The sequence below is a fragment of the Balaenoptera acutorostrata genome, chromosome 6, assembly GCF_949987535.1.
Source record: "Balaenoptera acutorostrata chromosome 6, mBalAcu1.1, whole genome shotgun sequence".
Classification (NCBI taxonomy): Eukaryota; Metazoa; Chordata; class Mammalia; order Artiodactyla; family Balaenopteridae; genus Balaenoptera; species Balaenoptera acutorostrata.
The window spans coordinates 8,548,629-8,571,012 of record NC_080069.1 but is presented as its reverse complement, the minus strand read 5'-3'; the positions used below and the strand labels follow the sequence as shown (position 1 = coordinate 8,571,012).

Genomic DNA, 22,384 nt, shown 5'->3' with positions numbered 1-22,384 from the left:
AGGGCCTGGCAACCACCATTCTTTCTGTCTCTATGAGTGTAGCTACTCTAGTTACCTCATAAAAGTAGAATCATACAGTATTTGTCCTTTTTTTTTTTTACAAGCTTATGTCACTTAGCATTATGTCACCAAGGTTCATCCAATGCTGTATCATGTGTTAGAATATCCATCCTTTATAAAGGCTGAATAATATTCCATTACACATATGTGCTACATTTTATCTACTCATCCATCTGTGGACAGTAGGGTTGCTTCCACCTTTTGGCTACTATGAATCATGCTGCTATGAACATGTTATACAAATATCTCTTCAAGCTCCTGTTTTCAGTTCTTCAGGGTAGACGCCCAGAAGTGGAATTGCTGGATCACATGTAATTCTATATTCAATTTTTTGAGAAACCACCATTCGGTTTCCATGATGGCTACATAATTTTGCATTACCAGCAACAGTGCACAAGGGTCCCAATTTCTCCACATCCTCACCGATACTTGTTATTTTCAGGTTTTTTGATAAGAGCCATTTTTTTTTAATTGAAGTATAGTTGGTTTACAATATCATGCTAGTTTCAGATGTAGTTAGGAGCTATCTTAATTAGTGTGAAGTATTATTTGTTGGAATTTTTTTTGTATATATTTTTTTATATAAATGATTTATCTTATTTTATATTTTTTGGCTGTTTTGGGTCTTCATTGCTGCACGCAGGCTTTCTCTTGTTGCGGCGAGCGGGGGCTACTCTTCGTTGCGGCGTGAGGGCTTCTCATTGTGGTGGCTTCTCTTGCTGCAGAGCTCGGGCTCTAGGCACGCAGGCTTCAGTAGCTGTGGCTCGTGGGCTCTAGAGCGCAGGCTCAGTAGTTGTGGCGCACGGGCTTAGTTGCTCCGCGGCATGTGGGATCTTCCCAGACCAGGGATCAAACCTGTGTCCCCTGCATTGGCAGGTGGATTCTTAACCACTGTGCCACCAGCGAAGTCCCTGTTGGATTTTTTTTTTTTTAAAGTATTTGTTTATTTATTTATGGCTGTGTTGGGTCTTCGTTTCTGTGCGAGGGCTTTCTCTAGTTGTGGCAAGCGGGGGCCACTCTTCATCGCGGTGCACAGGCCTCTCACTATCGCGGCCTCTCCTGTTGCGGAGCACAGGCTCCAGAAGCGCAGGCTCAGTAATTGTGGCTCACGGGCCCAGTTGCTCCGCGGCATGTGGGATCTTCCCAGACCAGGGCTCGAACCCGTGTCCCCTGCATTATTGGCAGGCAGATTCTCAACCACTGCGCCACCAGGGAAGCCCCCCTGTTGGATTTTTTAAACACTATTATTTAAGATTGTATCTACGTCAACCAAGAGTAACTATCGTGAAGTTTAGCAATTCATTTTTTCTTTGGTCTTGAGAAGTCCTGCAATCTGTGTCGATTAATATTACTACAATGTCACTAAGTAAGATTTTGGAGCATCCACCCAAGTGGGCTTATGAATTGAAAACTAACTGAAAAGGCTTATGAATAAGTTTCTAAACACAGTGTAAGCATTTTAACATCTGCAGCAGTATTACGTTCTGGAATCCCTGGACGTAACAGTAATTATTTTGATCAAGCTCAGACAGGGTCACCCAGTGGCTTCTTATGACACTGGGGAGTCACGTCTGCTTGCAGTCTGGGCAATGTTGTCTGGATACAACAGATGCAATATTGGGAGTGAAAGAATAAGCCAGCATCAGATAATATAAGTAAACACACTAAAAGTATTAAAATTATATTAATAAGATCAACCAGGCAAAAAATTTTATCTCAAGTAGTGTGTATTTGACCTGTAATACCATACAGCTCCTATTAAAGGTTTCAGTGTCTGATTTTTATTCTAATTATAATTTGCTGTTTTATCTCTCAAGCACAATAGTCTGAGAAGATATTAATTATGTACTAGCCATACAGGTCACAGATTTTGGCTTTGTAAGAAAAAAAAAAAGGATCCTCATCTACACCCTCGTACAGTCTCAACTGATGGTAATATTATGTAGAGAAACTTTAATTATTAAGTAGCCTCTAAATAAATACGTATATTTATTATTTTAATGCTTTAGTAACCTACTTTTTAAAAGCCAATTAAGAATACCAGAAAATGTAACCTAAGTCATATTTGGAATTAACAGAACAAGCATCTTAAAACAGTTGACCGTTAAACCTTCACTACTAGACTAACAGGTCTCTATTTTTTAATATTTTATGATTGCTAGAAGAACTTATAAAACATATCGACGTGTTTTGATGAAAACATTTTAGTTTCAGTTTTACTTTAAATCATATTTAGATGCTTTAACACCTTTATAAGGAATTTTTAGATAATTTTAATCCATTCCTAGTGATAATTAACACACAAAATAAATAGAATCCAATCAGTTTTACTAACAAAGTTTTAGTGTAAATCTCCAAATTTAGGTATGAATTTTGCACACGTATTTATTTGGTGGCCTGTACAATTAAAAGACAAAAAACAAGGAGTGATTTTTAGGGGCAGTTATTTGGGGAATAGAAGCCAACAAGTTCCCTAAGTATGGGACACAGTTTTGTTAAAGTTACAACCTCTGTGAGCACATGTCAAGATCCCAAACTGTCCTAAACCAGATGAACTATTTCTTTTAAGACTTGAAACACTGACAAGGCTACAGTAATTTTTATTTAGTCTATGAAGGCCATTTTTACCTCAATGAAATTTCATCTGAAGAAAAACTATTCAAAACTCTAGTTGTACCATTTCATTATATTTTTTTTTAATTCTCTCTTTTTTTTTTAATTAATTAATTTATTTATTTATTTTTGGCTGTGTTGGGTCTTCGTTTCATGCGAGGGCTTTCTCTAGTTGCGGCAAGCGGGGGCCACTCTTCATCGCGGTGCGCGGGCCTTTCACTATCGCGGCCTCTCTTGTTGAGGAGCACAGGCTCCAGACGCGCAGGCTCAGTAGCTGTGGCTCACGGGCCTAGTTGCTCCGCGGCATGTGGGATCCTCCCAGACCAGGGCTCGAACCCGTGTCCCCTGCATTGGCAGGCAGATTCTCAACCACTGCGCCACCAGGGAAGCCCCTCATTATATTTTAATTTAGTATATTTGGCACAGATCACACTTAAAATTATTAAACGTAGTTGTTACTTTTAAAAGCTAATTTAAATAGAGTTACTTGTTTTACCTGACCAGTTAAAATAGGGTTGACCTGTGCTTGTATGACACTCAGGCTAAGAACAGTTTTGACATTTTTAAGAGTAAAATGAATGGCTAGTGGGAAGCTGCTGCATAGTACAGGGAGATCAGCTCGATGCTTTGTGACCACCTAGAGGGGTGGGATAGGGAGGGTGGGAGGGAGGCTCAAGAGGGAGGAGATATGGGGATATACGTATACATATAAGCTGATTCACTTTGTTGTACAGCAGAAACTAACACAACACTGTAAAGCAATTATACTCCAATAAAGATTTTTTTTTAAAAAAAGTAAAATGAGACACCTGACATGGCTAGCAAATCCTAAAATATTAAATTAAAATATAAATCAAAGTTTTAAAAGGAATTGTCTCTTTTATGCTCCAATCAATAGCAATTTACATCACACACACACACACACACACACACACACACACACACACACACACACACCACCCCCCCCCCCCCCAATCCGGAGAATACCTGATCTAAGTAGAGAATTGTTTCTTCCTCAGTCTCTAGTCAACAAAACACAAGCTCCCTCTTCTGTAGTACAAAGCTGTTCCCTGGGCAGGACCACATTCCCCGGCTTCCCTTTATGTGGGCGTAGTCACAGGGCTGTCCTCCCTGTGGGATGATAGCACCAGTGATGTGAGTCACTTCAAGCCAGGGCTTTTAAGAAGCAGTTATGCTTTCTCCATATTCTCTCTCCTTTCTCTGGCTGAATGCTGAGGGCGCTGAGTCCCTAAAGGATGCTAAAGCCATGATCAGCCAGGACCACCCACAGAAGACAATCCACCTCTTGTGTTAAGCCACTGAAATGTTTATTACAGTTAGTGAAGAAAAACACTGTAATACTCAACGTACACATTGTATATTTGCTGCCTTTCGCATTTAACTAACTTCGACTTAATGTGGACATTTTCCCAATCCTAAAACAAAACAAAACAAAACAGCCCTATGAAAACAGATTGTTTATATGGCTGAAAGCCGTCTGTTTGTTCTACCCATCAGCTTTTTCCTTGACAACTGGCTACTGCTGCTTTTTTTCCATTTACTGTACACGCAGATGAATTTTAATTTAAAGCCTCACTATAACTACATTTCAAATGAGCCGAAATTTAAAGCCAGTCCTGCTCCATATATGTAGTTCAAGGGCTGATGTGGCATTGAGGCATTAGCTCATTCCATCCAATGACTATGTTGCAGAAGCGGAAATTTACAAGTGGATTGAAACAGCCCCTCTTCACTTCTTTATCGTGGATACAGGCCAACAAAGCATGAGAAGAATAACTTTCACTTAACCTCGAAATGCTGTACTATCTCCAAAAGTAGAACTTCGCAAAACAATAGAACCTTGACAACCCCAAGAGCTGCATCTTGACACCATCACAGATTCAAAAACATGTCACTTATGCCACAATGCATGCTCCTGTAACATGGACTGTTTCACACATGACTGGCAAAATGAGAATGACAATAGTATAATGGGGAAATAGTTTTGGTTTTTAAGTGATTCTTCCCAGCATGTTAATGTTTTGAAGCTATCAAGGGCAAGATTTTTCACAAATAATAAAGACTTAGGAAAAAACAAGAATAAGAAAACCGGTGAGAATCTTACCAAAATACCTTCCTTTGGTACGAGCAGTGGTGGCTGGTTTAGTGTCTTCCATATTCCTTATGCTTTCCTCTACCTAGTGATGCTGGGGGCACACATGAAGGCTAAACCCTGGACCAGAGCTTTAATTTTGGTGAAAATGGCCTCCAGTAGAAGCTAATACCTACAAGGATCTACATATCAAAGAAGGAAAAACATGTCCCAGGATAAAATAAGGCCTTGAACCATCTGGATATGAAGCTGAGTGCAAATGCCCCCGATACTACGGTGCTAATATTTTTATTTGGATTGTCATTGTTTTTGTTAGTGTTCTGGTTACAAAGTCACATGGCTTTAAGTAGTCTAGCCTTAATCCTATTTTTCCCACAGCCCTGTTGTTTTTACTGTGTGATTTTACAGAATGAGAGGGTTTTCAGGAATATCACATTATGGTAGATATAGATTATACCACGAATTGAGAGAGTGAACTGCAGATGCCAAACAAATAGACAGAATGACACATTCCAATCTCACAGGGCCCTATTCAAAATCTTGTAACATGCCTGACAAATACCATCTCATTTAATCCTAGACTACATCTTGAAAACTACCGAAAAATTATGTGGTCCCTATCAAATAGTGGAAACCACAAATACGGTCCACAAATGCTATAAACATGTTGTAATTCTCTATTTTTCCAGATTTACAATGTAATTGCTTTTAACTTCAGCTTCGTTTTGATAACTTTTGTTTAATTTGTGAACAGAGTAGAAAGTCCTTCCTTCATGTAGCTTCTCTTTTCTTCCAACCCCAAAACGCGCCATCACGCACTAGGTCTAAGCAAAGCCATTTGAGATTGCTTAAATTTTGAATACATAATTCCTCTCTTGGAATGCATATCTTTTCCTTCAGAGTCAGCTTTAATGAAAACTGCCTTACAGAAGGCAAAATGGCAGCATCCTAAACATATACAGGGCTATTTATAACTACTATTATAACAGGGCTATTTATAACTACTATTTAGTTTACTACTCAAAAGCTGCGTTCCTTATAACCAAGCAAAATGAGAGATATGGAGTTCTGTTCATTTTTATCCAGAATCACAGAGGATCCAGCCCAGTATACGGTGTGCCTGCCCATACATCCTGTGTCCCTCTCTGCCAGCTGTTATCTCTCCTAGAAGTTCTGACCTTGAGCTTCCCAGTTACAAGGAGCCTGGGTTTTCTCACCACTGCCACAGGACATTCCTAGATGGAGCTCAAAGGATGCTATTTTGGTGTGTGTAGATCTTAGGGGTCCCTGTTGATCTACTGTACTAAATATCTTACAGCAGAGAAGAGTAAAGACTGTAAAACCCCTTCCCAACCCCTCCCCTAACTATTCCTCCCCGTGAATCCATCAAGCAAAATGTAGTTAGGTCATTTTTCTTCTCTGCTTCCTTCATTCCTGTCTCTAATGACACTTATTTAATACCTATTAGGACACTTCTCCCCTTTCATTCACCAGTTTCTTTTTAGGAATCCTATCCTTGGCACCAATTTTAACAAATATAACATTTCTGAAAACTTGAGACATGAAATTCACTCTGCACTGAATATCAATTTTCCCAACGTAATGAAATGCCTCTAACCTGGCACTTTTAGAGCACCAACAGTGATCATTTGTGTTAATAATGACCTTGAAGTACTTCAAACTTCCAACGAAGCTTCTGAATCAAAAGGAATATTCAATTATATGCTGTACAGTTTTAATGTAAAATGCCTTTACAGTATTCTAAACCTTAAGTATAACCCATATGCCATAGTATATGGCAAATATAGCTGCCATTTGATTAATACACACTTTCACCAACCATTCCAGCTAAGAGTAAGGTCCGATCAGAGACTGTTTAAATACTGGTGTTCCATTAAAATCATCATCAGCGCTTCCTTTATTCATTCCACCCCTCTATATCTGATACGCCTAGTGCTCAAGTTCACACACACACACACACACACACACACACACACACAAATTCCCAAGTGATTCTAATATAAACTCCTTCTCCCTGAGAACTACCGCTGTAAATATTGGTAGAAATCAGCCTATAGAAATGTGGTTCTCATCCCTGTCTGTGCACTGCTTGGGGATCTTTTCGGAAAACACAGGCTTTTTAAAATAGATTCTAAGGCCCATCCCAGACCTACTGGATCATAATGTCTTATGGTAGAACCCAAATATCTGACTCCTCAGGTGACCCCAAAGCACAGTCAAGTTTGAAAACAACTGCTTTATAACCTTAAGGAAAGAGCTACTACTCTTGGTATTTCCAACAGATAAACAGAGAATCAACATATGGGTGCATCTTGTCTGCAGAGTTTAATACACTAGAGTTGAAATCAGAGGTCTCAAAGAACCTCAGCGTGTACATCAAGAGGCCCCAGTGGTTCAAGAATATCATTCCTCCACTTTCAATAAGCCAAGACAGCAAAGTCCCAAAGTAAAGCAAAGTAATTAGTGAGAAGAGGCTCCGGATCCTTACAAGAGACAGAGAAAACTGCATGTATTTTGCCGTCAGTGAGATCTGGCTTCAAAACTTTCCTCCACCAGTTACCAGTGACTTATCAGATTACTTAACCTCTCTAAACCCATTTCTTCATCTGAAAATGGGCACCAAAAAAACTTACAAAAATTTAAACGAGACAATTGTAAAAAAAAGAATTTCTAATATAGTTTCCTTTCCACCTTAGTAATTTCTATGCAACCTCCACTCTCCTTTGAGTCATACACTCTAACCTGTTATATTAGCCCTTATGTCAGGTTATTGCCATTACATACAGAGAACACATGAGACATATTTCAAATTTGTTCCTCCAAAACTAACATGAAGTTTAAACTCTGTCTACTGACAACCAGTTGAAAACCCACCAGTGCCTAGATTCATAGTAACTTCTTCAGGACAGAATTTTTTTCTTTAACTCTCAGGTCCTGATTCCAGTACAGCAATGGCTCTCCAACTTTAGAGACCTAAGAACGACTAGGGAGCTTGTTTAAAATACAAATCCCACCTCCCACAAGCAATTCATAATTGATTCAGGCAAGGATTCTCAATGGCCACTAAAACTATTAGGTAAAAGGTTGTCAGGAAATAGGCCTTAACACCTTGCCAAAAGTCTTACTCCACAAGTTACTTACTGACTGCAAAGGGGAAAATGTACCTTTATACAGAAGAATCTGGCAGTCAGAAAGAACCCTAACCAAGAGATAAAACTTAGCATCACGAACAGTGAGATGAATCAGGTTATACTGTGATATGATGCAAATATGAAGTGGAAAGCAGTACTTCTGACAACAGTATGTAGTCTGAATATAATCAAGCCCCTAGAAGCACCTTCAAGTTTACCCAGAATACAGAGGGCAGATGAAACTTGGAGGAAACAATCAGGCAATCCAAAATATGGAACATACAAGAGAAGTGGCCCAGACTCTGCAAAAGTTAACATCATGAAGAAAAGAAAAATTTAAGAATTGTTCTAGCGTTAAAGAAACATAAAAGCAATGCTGATTAAGCAATTTTGATTAATCCGTGTTGGGAGGGAGAAAATCTATAAAAGACATTGTTGGCAACAAATGAGCAAATCTGAATATGAAACAACTATTAGATGATTTTCTTGAATTATGGAATAATTATGGGATTACCATTAATTTTCTAAGATGGGATAATAGTATTATAGCTATGCAGAATTAGTCTAATTATTTAGTATTTGAGGCAAAGTATGGAGAGGTGCAACCTCATGATACATGTTAAACACACATAAAGCTATCTATGTTAATTACAGAATCCAGGTAGTTGGTAATGGGCGTTCAATATACTCCTCTATCTCCCTGTATGCTTAAAAGTTTCCATAATAAAGACAGCAAAAATACACATTCCCTGGTCCAACTCCCTGAGGTTCTGATTCTTTAAGCCCATAGCAGACCCACAAATCTGCATTCTAACAAGCCCCAGGCCTATCCTAATACAAGAGGTTCTCTGACCACTCTAAGAAACACAGCCAAAGAAAGAAAGCAGAAAGCGTCTGCTGTCTGGAAAGGCCTGGGTTCCTAATTTCCTGCCAGCTCTATTCTATCACCAGGCTTTCCAAGCCATGAATTTGGTGTCTTCCTCACCTTTGCCATCTTTCTTCATGTGTACAGTATGTTTAAGAGAGAATCAAAAAGCGGACATAATGGTGAAAGAGAAACTTTCTACTCCATGTACCTATGATTCTTTGAGAGCATCTGGCCAGGGTAAACAATAACTATCAACTCTTCCTCCCTTCCCAGGGTGCTGTGAAGAAAACTGACATGTTTACCTTTCTGTGAACTGAATATTTAAATTTCTTCCTAGAAATGATTTGATGGACATATAATCCATACTCTGTATATTAATGACCAATATAAAACAGAAATAGCTTTCTCACAATTAAAAAGAAAAAAGACCAAAATATTGCATACAAAAGTTATTTTTAAAACCACTTGTTTGATATTTCAGGATAAAAGCAATATACACGTAAAGACACTTTTTGTTAGCAATATGCAAAATACCTTAGGATACTGTCATTTGTTTTAAAGTATATTAAAATACAGTAATGCAATATACCAAGATTTACCCACATTAGACATACAGAAAAGAAAAATCTAAAGCTGAATTTTATGTACAAATGTGTTCTTGTCATAATAATATTCACTGAATCCTTCAAGCAAATCACGTCTTTTCCCCAAATTCAACTTAAACCAAAAAAGTACCTATACCTTAATCTAATAAAATACAAAACACAAAGAAAGCTCACTTAGAATCATTTCCTAAAACAGCTCACAACTGACAAGAAAGCTATCATTAAAAAAAAAAATTTTACAAACATTAACTTTTCAAAGTTAGAGAATACATATCAAATGATAAATTGCAGTAGGAGATTTTGAGGTTCCTCCCCAATTAGAAATTAATCTAGGTAAACGACTCAGAAAAACCTCCAAAATATGTTAGATATATGCATTGCTTTAGCTTAACCTAACAGTAAAAAATTTTAAACATAGGATTATAAAAGGACACCTTAACTTAATTTTAGCTGAAATTGCAAGTTCCCAAAAGTAGCTAATAAACCAGGATAACAAGTTTCTCAGGAAGTTTTATCTGCTATAAATTTTAACATTAGCTAACGATATATACATAATGCCTCTATAGGTAGCAAAGTGATTACAAGTAATGAAAATTTTTTATATTAATAAGTCAAAATAATACATGATAGGACTTCAAAGCAGTTCCTGAGAAATCCACATTTTTTAATATTTTAATTGTTCAAACTAGAGTCTGAAATTCCTTGTTTAAAACTTTGGAATGGGGCTTCCCTGGTGGCGCAGTGGTTGAGAATCTGCCTGCTAATGCAGGGGACACGGGTTCGAGCCCTGGTCTGGGAAGATCCCACATGCCAAGGAGCAACTGGGCCCGTGAGCCACGACTACTGAGCCTGCACGTCTGGAGCCTGTGCTCTGCAACAAGAGAGGCCGCGATAGTGAGAGGCCCGCGCACCGCGATGAAGAGTGACTCCCGCTTGCCACAACTAGAGAAAGCCCCTCGCACAGAAAAGAAGACCCAATACAGCCATAAATAAATATAAAAATAAATAAATAAATAAAAAGATTAAAAAAAAAAACCCCTTTGCCTCCTTTAAAAAAAAAAAAAAGATTTAAAAAAAAAAAAAAAACTTTGGAATGCTAATACCTATAGCATAATAGACTTTCTAAAATTGAGGGGTCTGAAAGATCAATCAATTTAACACCTTATTTGATAAATATGAGGAAATGGAGGCCAGAGTTTTTTTGAACTTGCAGAATGATAAACCTGATTTCTTAACTCCAATGTTCCCTTTATACTATTGCTGTGTCCTGTGGTGTTTTTCTTTGTTTTTGTTTTGTTTTGTTTTGTTTTTTTGAGTATCTCCAGTAGTGGTAAATAGTGGATTGTCTTTCGGCAAAAAACAAAAGTCAGGGGCTTCCCTGGTGGCGCAGTGGTTGAGAGTCTGCCTGCCAATGCAGGGGACACGGGTTCGAGCCCTGGTCTGGGAAGATCCCACATGCCGCAGAGCAGCTAGGCCCGTGAGCCACAATTACTGAGCCTGCGCGTTTGGAGCCTGTGCTCCGCAACAAGAGAGGCCGCGACAGTGAGAGGCCTGCGCACCGCGATGAAGAGTGGCCCCCACTTGCCACAACTAGAGAAAGCCCTCACACAGAAACGAAGACCCAACACAGCCATAAATAAAATAAATAAATAAATAAATAAAATTTAAAAAAAAAAAAAAACAAAAGTCAGTGAACTTCTTAAACGAGGCTATATTTTCATGATTTTAAAAAAATTAATTCTTTGAAATGTACAATTTCTGACTGGAAACTAGGTAAACAGAGTATCACAAGGAGTAAAGTTTTAACCACAATCTTGTTTGCAGAAAGCACACTGTAAATCAAACCAACCCATGATGAAAATAGCAACAATTGAGACAGTTTATTTCTTTTTGTATCCCACCTAATCTTTCCAACTCTCCAGAATTTATCCATTACGTAACGCTAACTAATTGGCCTTAGGGATAAAAGTCTGTAAAAACAAAGCGAATGATGTTAAAAGGCAGAAATGAACTGTTCATGATTTCTGACATGTGCCTACTAGGTTTCTGGAACGCTAGCCTTCTGCAATACAAATTTGGTGTTTTGTTTCTAGATCATTCTGGAAATACTATCCTTCAGCACTGTTTGTAATTTTACTCAAAGTGTGCCATTTTTTCATCACCTTCCCTTGAAAATTCACCATAGATGTCAAGTTTTTACTGTTTCTGTTCACTCAAAAATGAGAAATAATCTTCAGAGATGCTTTCTTCACACTCGCTCTCCTTTAGGTAAGTAGCTCGTTGTCTAAATATAACTCTTCTACCCTTACAACTCATCATGTATTTCCACGATTTTTCAGGTAGGGGGAGGAGGAAGGGAGTAACTAGATGAGACTTTATGTTGTTAAATTTGTCCCTTTTTTCCTTGATGGTATCAAAGCATCTTGCCCTTTTCACGATTATAAAATTATTATCCTACATTTTCTTCTAGTGTTTTTACAATTTAATATTTCATGTTTACACTTTTAATTCTTTTAGAATTTTTGTTTATATAAGGTAGAGAGCTATTTTTCCCCCAATTGCATAGTCAATTGCCTCAATACCATTTGATAAATAATCTTTTTTTCCTTCCCTGGTTAGGAATGCCACCTTTACTGTCTACTGAATTCCCACAAACCTGTCAATCTCTCTCTTTACTCTGCATCAACACCTATTTGCTTAATTCCTCTGCCAGTCGCACATCGATCTAATTACTGACACTGTGGCACATGCACTTCTTGACAGAGGAACATTTTTCTCAACATTTTTCTTTTAAATCTTGAAAGGTTTTGACTACTCAAACAAATTACTTTTCTCCGAACAATTTTCCTCAAGTTTCCCCTCAAAAAAATCCCACTGAGTTTCTTTTGAACCAGAATTCCATTAAACATACGGACCAAAATGGGAAAAAAAAAAAGATTTTTACAATATAGAGATTCCCATCCAGTAATAAGCCGATACTATATAAAGTCTCCTACACACACGGACACACACACACAAATACACATATACAATCTTTTATCGTGACTAGGACTGGTATCCTGGCCCCACGAGTGAATTTACTTATTTGAAAGGTAACACTTCCATTCCTAAATCACAACATCTTAGAGCTAGAGGGACATTACAGATCACTTAGTCCAACACCTCTTGTAATCGCGTTGTTTACCTCAAGCCTACTTAAGAGAATCATTTCAAAATTAATTTCCCTTTTACATGCAACACAATCATAAACGTGCTGTTTGAATCACATAAAAGGCAGAGAAGTGAGCTACATTTATTGAAGAACGCTTTGAATTTAGGAATCCTTTTAGAATAAGATCCATACTTAGGCTCAAAGAATAAAACACTGAGTACTATAAGTGCATACACTTGAGACAGCCCCAAGTACTGTATTTAGACACTCATGTTTCCAAGGTAAAGTCGTTTTGTTATGGTGTTGTCCAGGAACCAAGCTTCACAATACCAAAGCATTCCATTCCCGACTGTTCCATCCTATTTATTAAGAACACAAACCCAATAACAATCTCTAAATGGAATAAGCCTGAAACCCAATTCTAAAAGTGCTTCTCAAGCCTGGCTGCCCATCTGATCACCTGTGGAGCTTCTAAAAATAAGACTGCTTGGGTCCCACCCTGGGATTCTTCCTCAGCAGGTCCAGCAATGCTCAGGCATTTTTTAAGCTGTAGTAGGTTCTAGTCTCAGCCAGAGTTAAGAACCGCTATTCTAAAATATTCAATAAGAACAAAGCCCCATAATTTTCCAAGTATCCCTACACTGAGGGAGGGTGGGGGGGGGGATAAGTTTAAAAAGCATCTTCACCAGCCCAGCAACATTTGCTGCTGATTAGAGAGAGCTGTGTCCCTATATTACATCAAAGTGCTAAAACGGAAAGAATGCTAAAACAAAGCTTTAGATTGTTTACAGACTGATGACCCCATTATGGCAGGTGAAACACCGCTTCCTTCCTCTCACTTGAAGGCAACCCTCTCCTCCACCTCATCTCCCAAGATAAAGAACAACTGACGTTCACTTTAAAAATGGCAATAAAATTCAGATTTTAATCTTAATTAAAATTTTTAAATCTTTAAAACATACCCATAAAAATAAATACATAAAAAGGGAGATTAATGATTCGGTTGTAACATCAAGACATTACATGAAATTTTAGTCAAAGAACTTGCTTCTTGACTGCAGTGAGCTGCCAACACACTAAGCACCCCCTAAAAGTAGCAGAGAAGCAAAGAAAAGCCGATACACTTAAGGAAAAAACTTACACACAATAATGCAATATGAAAACCTGTTTCTAAGCTCTAATCCTCCAAGAAAATGATCTCACTTTCTAATAACAACACACTGTACTAAACTGAAGCCTGGTGCGACCCCTATTCCTGGTATGGGTGACTCATAGACCCGCTATCCCTGGGAAAAGCACCTGAAAAACAGAGCACATAAAGGCAGACAGTAAGTTCCACGTTAAGTAATCAATTAGGGAAGGTAAAGCATGCATTAAACAGACCTTAATCACACAGTAGTGCTCTGCAAAACAAGGTTCATGAAACCAAATCATCCTACAGGCAACTACTCTTCCATGCTCCAGTTCTGGCCCAGTCAAAACTATTTTCTTACATTCTGTGAAGTCATTTGGTGAAACAGATGTCAAGTATTTTCCATCTTGATAGGAAAGGCAACATGCATAGAAATTTACCACCTTAATGTCAAGAGAAACTAATTTTTCTTAAATAAGCACTGTGCTTTTGTTCACGTGAGTCGAATAATTTTACATTTAAAAAAAAAAAGCATATGAAGAGACACGCTTCAGGGTTTAACGCCGCCAGTTTTGACAACATACTTCACCAACATCTTTTCTTAGAAATGTGGCCCAAATCAAATTCTTAGACCTTAACCTTTATGTCACATGACCACATGAAATAAAATTTAAGTAGCAAATATGATTAAGGGAACAAACTGTAACCCCAAAAGATCTGCAGAAAAAACTGAGATGATGTATGTTTATACCCACTGACAAGTCTGCCAAGAGATTAAAACAAGAAAAGAATAAACACCTTTCTCCAAAGCTTTTACTTATGAATGGTTTCCATGCAAGCCACATGCCTAGCAGGTGTTAAATAAAGAGCAGACCCTGCTCCTGGAGTATCTCAAGTAAAACAAGCTTACTGGAAAAAAATAAAATCCTTCCTCAGTAAATATTTCTTTTGAAGTATAGTACGTTGGAATAAATAACTTAGATGAATTAGCATGTCTTTTAACACCTTAACTTTATAAAATATTTAGACATATATTCTAATCTTGAAAAAGGACCAAAAAATTTAGACATAGTAAAATCACAAGCATCTTTTCAAAATATATATATATTATATTTACCACTACAGACTCTGAAAGTTCAATAAAAATCTGGAAAAATAACACTACCCTGTTTTAAACAATTATAAAAGCTAAATTCATATTTAAAATGTACTTTTCAGTTTGTCCACAACCGGGACTTCTACTACTTTGCCAAATACAATTAAGGTTTAGGTCAATGGCGGGGGATTATTCTGCCTAAAAAATTTGTGAAACAGAACTCCAATTTCAGTATGTCCCAAAAGCTTACTACTAATAAATATCTAGGATGGATTACATTAGAAACAATTCTCTCAGTAATTTTAACCTGACACCAAGGTTTTGATTGCCCACATCTCGACGTCTAACATGGAGAGATAGGTGACTTTCGGTACAAGCCTACTTATTAATTAGATGCTGTTAAATTTTACTACTATTTCAAAATCTCTCCCCATACTTTTTGTCCCTCTCCCTTCATATCTTTGCATCTTACCAACCTGCAAGAAACCAAAAAAAGGTATCCCCCATGTTAAACACACTATCTTTGATTCAGTATGGATTGGGGAGTTTTTAGATTTAGATTTCAAATTCAAAACATATGTCAAAATTTTCCTTGACCCCATATTAGGCTCATAATCGCTAAAAGTTAATCAATCATCTTTTTTTCTATTTTATTCCCTCTCTTCTTATAAACCTATCAGCAGGAAATAAATTATCTGCAGACAAACAGAGCTAGGAAAAAAGGTTGCTTGGTTCAATCTAGGAACACCAGTAAACAACCCTGAGAGGACCAGGAAAATCAAGAACCACTCACATGTCCCCTATCCTGAATTTGCATGTAAATTCTGCAGGACAAAGTTCTTGCATGCTCTTTCGTGATTCGACTTAATTCATCCCCATGCTTTCTGAAATGTTTTTATTTAAAATTCTGAACAGAGACCTAGACAAACAATTCAAAACACGCTGAACTTTATTTCAGTTAACCTGAGTACATACCAGTAAACTGAAATTCTGAGCACCTAAAATCTCCTACTAGGAATAGGTGCCTGAGCAGTGTAGGCAAAATGTCTTCTCACAGAAGCAACGTACCTGAGGAGCTCTAAATAATTTCTCTTCAGTAAGATTATTTTTCTTGCAAACGCTCACCCACAACTCACTGTTTGCAGAATACACTCAAGCTGATTTAAGTTGGAGGGCACAGATTTACCAACGTTTTAATGGAATCATTTCCTTAGTTTAGCCAGTTAAGCTATTAAAAAAAAAAAAATCTGCAAGTGGTTTTTGAGGGATTCACCTGGCACATGGGAAATTTACAAGAAGGGAAAGAGCCCCAGGGCTAAGCTTGGGGCTTGTGTAAACATAAATCACCTGCGCACTGGCCTGGCTACCAAAAACAGCGTTCCACCAGAAGAGATGTCCAGGTGGCTAAGTGATTTTCTGGAGGTGAGAGTTAAAAACAAACGCTTACACCTATCACATATTATACAATTTTACCTGTCACTAAGATAAGGGCACGTCTAATCCAGCAAAAAAGTCATTTTTCCTTCAAGGAGAGCAGCGCTTTGGAGTCCTTTGCAGGGGATGGGGGGTCGCAGGAAGGGGGGAGGGGGCGTGGAATAAAGGAGCGCTGAAAGGAGAAGCAGCCGGGGGTGTTGCACAGAGCCCCACACAGGCCACTGCGGAGAGAAGACGGGGAAAGAGGGGAAGATGTCTCACCGGGGCACAAAACCGAGTGCAAACCGGCTGGAAGAAGGAAGGTTCCCCCAGGAGGCGAGCTAGGGTGCAGATAAAAAGCGCTAGCGGCTGGTTACCTTGGGATACAGGGGCAAGGGACCACGGGAATACAGAGATCTACAGAGACAGAGGGGAGGGAGGATGAGGCAGGGTCTCCGCTAAGTGCGAACCGGGGATGAAGACAAACAGCGGGACTTGGGCCTCCCCGGGCCAAAAGGCGTGGCCAGGGATCCAGACCGCACGATGGTCTTTTTGAGACGCCAGGGGAAGTGCGTGGCAAAGCCCTCCTTCAAGACCCCGTGCCAGGCCCGTCCGAGGGGCCCACCTGCGGGGCCCCTCGAGGGCGGAGCGCACTCGGGAGGGCTCCGGCCTCGCCCGCGGGGCCCTCTGCAGGGCCAGCTGGCCAGGCCCCCGCCCCCGCCCCCACCCCCGCAGTGCTCTTACCTCCACACCTGCCCCATCTGCAGCAGGTGGATGACCGACAGCCAGATCCACACGGAGAGGCGGCAGAGGCGCTGCGCCCCCGGCGTGGCCGGGACCCCCGCGCCATGGCCGTAGACGGCCCCCATCATGGGGGGGCCCCGGCTGCTGAGCCCCTCCACGGCGCCCAGCCCGCCGCCCGTGTAGTCCTGCACGAACCAGCGGAAGCTCAGGCTCTGCACCAACAGGGACGGCACCAGCACGAAGAAGAGGGTCAGCCCGAAGTAGCCGTAGTCCCCCTTGCGGTAGTAGTCGAGGGCAAGCCACAGGTCGGTGCCCACGTCCCCGAAGAAGACTAGCAGCGCCAGCACGATCCACAGGCAGTCGAGCCACGGCCGCTCCACCTGCGGCGGCTGCGGCCGCTCGGCCGAGGGCGTCGGGGGGTGGTGGCCGGCGGCCGCGGACGGCTGCAGCGGCTGGTCCCCCCCGTCGGCGGCGGCGGCGCTGCGGCGCGGCGTCTTGCCCAGGAGGGAGCGCAGGCAGGCGGAGCGGCAGCCCCAGTAGCACGAGGAAGTGTTGCAGCAGTGGCAGATGTGCAGCGAGCTGCTCTCGCCGGGCTCGCTGCCGTCGCCGCCGCCGCCGCAGCCGCCTCCCCCGGGCTCCCCGTCCTCCTCGCCGCCGCTGCCCACCGCCTCGTCCAGGTTGTGCAGCTGGGCGAAGCCCACCCCCACGCCACCGCCATCGGATTTCGCCGCCATCTTGACTCTCTTCCCAGCTCCGGAGGTTGGGGGGGGAGGGACGGGTGGGGGGGGGGAGAAGGCAGGGAAAGGGGGGGAAACGAATGGAGAGGAAGGGGGGCGGGGAGGAAGCGGGGGAGCAAACGAACGAGGGGGGAGTGGGCCAGGGAACCCCCTCCGCTTCCGGGTAGTTGGCGTCACTTCCGGGCGAGCCCCCCAATCGCACGGCGCCCGCAGCTCCCCAGCCCTACCCTCCCGGCCAAGATGGCCGCCCTCCTGTGCCTCAGCTGCTGGGCGGGGGACCGGGGGGTTCACCCCGCCAGGGCTCCCCTTCCCCTCTTCCGTTGACCCCGAAACCCATCAGGTTGACCCCTCGGCGTTTCTGAATCCCGCTGGGCCGAGTGAGGCGGTCCAAAGTGATCCCTGGAGGGGGCAGTGCCAGACGTTTTGGGGTCCCCTTCCTCAGCGTCGCAGCTCACAGCTTTCCTCCTGGAGAAACGCCCCCTAACACCCTCCCGGCTGCTGGCGGAGGGGCGGGACCTGTGAGGGAAGGGGCGGAGCTAGTGCAAAGCAGGTGATTACGTGTCACTTCCGGGAGATAGGATGACCTCATTGTGTAGTTAGACGCCCCCCCCCGCCCCCCCATCAAAATGGCTGTGTCTCACCTCTTTGGCTGATTCTTTTCCTTTTTTGATTTTTTTCTTTTAAATTTGTCTCCTTTTCTTATTTTGAGGGTCTTTAGAAATTGTATAAGTCAGTTTAGATTCCCACACATAACTAACTGATTCTCACTTCTATTTAGACAACTCCCTCCTCTTTTACCTCTGTTGACCCCCTGATTTTCTTGTCACTGATAACTTTACCATCTTTTGCAATAAAGTTTTCACCATTCCCTTAAGAAAAGTGCAGGCAAAAATCCAGTGATAACCAGCCTGATTGGGTCTTGAAAATTACAGCGAAGATTGAATTGGCATATTGTGACCTTGAGTGTATTTTCTTCACCATTAAAATGTATTTCTACCAACTTTTTTTTTAAGTATGCAGTTTTTCAATTCTGTGACCTTAATTTGGAAAATTCAGAACTAGCCAGGGTTTAAGCTGTGTCAGTTACTTCTTCAAGCTTTTGGATGTGTGAAAATTGCCTTTTAGAATTTTTTTGATGCTAAGGATCTGTCAGTAAACATGGCTTTAAATAAGTGAAAATGTTATCAATGTGCTATCTCATTAAAATAGGTGCAGGGTACACTACTTAACTAACAATTTACAAAAGTGAAGCAGCACTGAATGGATTTGAATTACAATGATCTTCTAGTGAAAGTATATTTGAAGCCAGATGGAGAAAGCTACATGGTCACAATTGTTACTGATCAGGTGAATGGAACATTTTGGAGTTAAAAGAAAAAATTTTCTAACCCTGAATTTTCTCATTGACCTCTCTGGATTTTTGTGCTCATTTTTCTGATTCTGTCTACTTCTTCCTTCAGTAAAACCTTCTAATCATGCCAATAATTTTCCTTCAAATAGGACAGATGAGGTAATATTTGTATGGCATTGAGGTTTCGAGGAAGAGAGATGCCTTTGAAATTTTCAGTATCATTATTTTGAGATATAAAATATTTAACACTATAACTCCCAGTTAAATTTTGGGGGTGGCAAGGCAAGGTGAGGATTCCATATTTTGGTACACAACTTTTCATGGGTATTTATGCCAAGCTAAAAGCTGTAAAGACTTTTACAGAAAGTACTCAAAGAGAATTTTCACCTTTGCCATTTGAGGGGGGAGGAGGGGAAGAAATAATCCAAAATCTACTTTTGGAAACATGTCACATAAGGGTATCCTTTTACTTCACACTACAATTTAAGCCTCCTTGTTCCTATGGGTGTAAAACTTATAGCTAGCGGGTAAGGATTACTCTGCATTTAGATGAGATTCTGCTTCTTTCTTTACTGAATTTGAGTTAATAACACCTTTAAAAGATGGCATAGGTGTAGAGTAGGACTGCCCAGGTTTGGATCCCAGTTCCACTAAAGTAATAACATGAATAATGTGAACAAGATAGTTAACCTCTTTAAATCCCAGTTTCCTCCATTATATAAATGGGAATATAACAGTGGCTTCTTTGAAAAGTTGTTCGGCAGGGCTTCCCTGGTTGCACAGTGGTTAAGAATCTGCCTGCCAATGCAGGGGACACGGGTTCGAGCCCTGGTCTGGGAAGATCCCACATGCCGCAGAGCAACTAAGCCTGTGCACCACAACTACTGAGCCTGCACTCTAGAGCCTGTGAGCCACAACTACTGAGCCCATGTGCCTAGAGCCCATGCTCTGCGACAAGAGAAGCCACCGCAATGAGAAGCCTGCCACCACAACAGAGAGTAGCCCCTGCTCACCGCAACAAGAGAAAGCCCACTAGCAGCAACGAAGACCCAATGCAGCCAAAAATAAATAAATAAAACAAATAAATTTATTTTTTTTTAAAGTTGTTGGACAGATTAAAGATCGTAGTCTATTCAAAGCTCTCAACACATGCCTGATAGGTAGTAAGCACTGGATTAATGATAACTATTATTATTATTGCTATGTTCACATATGCCAACGTAGTTACTTAAATTCTATCATCCAGTAGATTTGGTATCTCTAATAAATGAAAGCATTTTCAAATACTTCTAGGAAATAGATGCAATTAATTTGTTTTTAAATACATTTTCTCTATTTGAGCCTGTGAGCCTGTGAAATGAGATAAAAAAGCAAGCAGCAATGACATATTTATGATTTTCTGTTTCTCTGCCCTGAAAGAACATAATCTACTAGTGAAATTAGCTAAGTAAATTACAGTCACTATATAAGGCTGACAAATGAGGCTAAGTCAAAAGGGTTTATCACAATTGAAGTTTAAAGTAGATATATAAGATTCACAGACTGTCAAGTGATTTCAACTTTACATTTGCTGTTTCAACAATTTTACCATTCTGCCTTCTATGGAAGGGATACTTTGTAGAACCCAGGAGCTTCTAAAATTGAAATCAATGATAATAAACCTCTCATGAAGACTCATTGAAAGGTTAACATAAATTTGGACTGTGCTATGAATGGTACTTTTTTTTTTAACCTAGAATTTTGGGGCAATTAGATGTCCAAGCCAGTCCAGCATTTAGCACAGTCCTGAACACATAGTGAGCACTCTATAAATATTGGTTAAATGAGTGAATTAATTAATCTTTCAGGTAACTTAAATTTACCCTTTGAAGTGACTTTCATTGCATTACTTTACATTTTGTGACTTAAATCTTCACAAAACTCAGTTGCTATATTACAGAGATATGTCAATTCTTTAGTAAACCGGGGGTGGGGAAGGGAATAAAAGAAATGCATTGCCCACTGGTCTGCTTTCTTACCAGCTCACCAATTAACCCTTTCTTGATGATTTGCCCTTAAGGTAGCCTTATGCTAAGAGGCTCTGACTGTCTATGGGCCTGCTAAAGAGGCCCCCAGGCCTACTGGTCACTTTTGTTGTTATTGTTGTTTCTAAATAACAATTTTTTTATGCTCTGCTTTTCATCATTCAGTCAGTTAACAACTTTGGCCCCTGTTATTTCCACTTGGATATAGGCTGGGAAGCCAAACCACAAAAGATGTTGTAATAACATGTAAAATAATAGTAAATCGATTTTTAGAGCCTCTTCTATGAGTAAAGTGAGACAGATTTAATATATGGAAATTGTGGCATACATTTTGGTTGTTTAGAGAGAACTTTGGGGTTTTTTGTCCCAATTCTCTGTTATTTTCAGAAAGGTAAAGAGGGAAAGTTAGTGTCGAATGCTGTTGTGTGTTAGTCACTATCCCAAACATTATTCCATTTAATCTTACAACAGTCCAAAAAGGCATGGGCATTAGTGTCCCCATTCTAATGGTCTAGAAAACAGGTTTGAATCAGCCTCATGACACCCAGAGTCTCACCCTTAGGAGGTAGGGTAGGCATGGATTAGACTCTAAAGCCTAAACCACTTACTCTACCCTTGCCCTGGGCCAGACAGCTATTGGCCCCTCGAAATGAAGTCAGTGTTACTGGTTTAGTCACTGGAGGGACCCTATTATGTAAGATGCTGATACACATCTGAGAGACAGGACACTTGAATTCCAACACGAGGATTTGCCCCAGCAAAAGCATTGCAAAGGGGCTTCCTACATTCTTCACAAGATTTTCCTAATTTGAGCCTAGGTAAAGCCTCACAACCAGTTGGTGGATGTCATCCTTATTGATTCTATTCCTTGTATCCAATCGTCTTCTATAGAAATAGGACTTCTTTGAGCACTGCAGAGTAAACACAGAGAACCCATTATCCTGAGAAGCTCTATTTCTATATTTGATGTTAAGAACTGAAATTTTAACAAGCCCTCTCACACATTCCTGCTGGTGTTACAAAATGGTACAACCTCTATGGAAGGGAATTTGGCACTATCTATCAAAATTGCAAATGCAATCATCCTCTGAGACAGCAGTCCCTCTTACAGCAATTTATCCTACAGATAAACATGCACATGCCAGAAATTACATGTGGCCAAGGTTATTCATTTAGCATTGTTTATAATAGCAAGAAAAAAGATGGGAGAGAAAACAAATGAAGTGTCAATCCAAAAGAAGACTAGTTAAATTAGTTAGATTGTGGCATATCTACACTACAGAATACATGCAGTGATGTTGTAAATTTACACTTTTCTTTTTTAG

The 22,384-nt window shown here is 40.4% G+C and overlaps 1 protein-coding gene across 1 annotated transcript in view; it reads right to left on the bottom strand.

The window, feature by feature from the left end:
• Nucleotides 1-18,177, bottom strand: part of XKR6 (XK related 6) — a 275,314-nt gene extending 257,137 nt beyond the window's left edge. The window contains exon 1 of the mRNA XM_057549310.1: nucleotides 16,948-18,177. Coding sequence (XP_057405293.1) covers nucleotides 16,948-17,681 — 734 coding nt within the window. The 5' untranslated portion in view covers nucleotides 17,682-18,177. The remainder of the gene's footprint in view (nucleotides 1-16,947) is intronic.
• Between the last annotated feature and the right edge of the window lie 4,207 nt (nucleotides 18,178-22,384).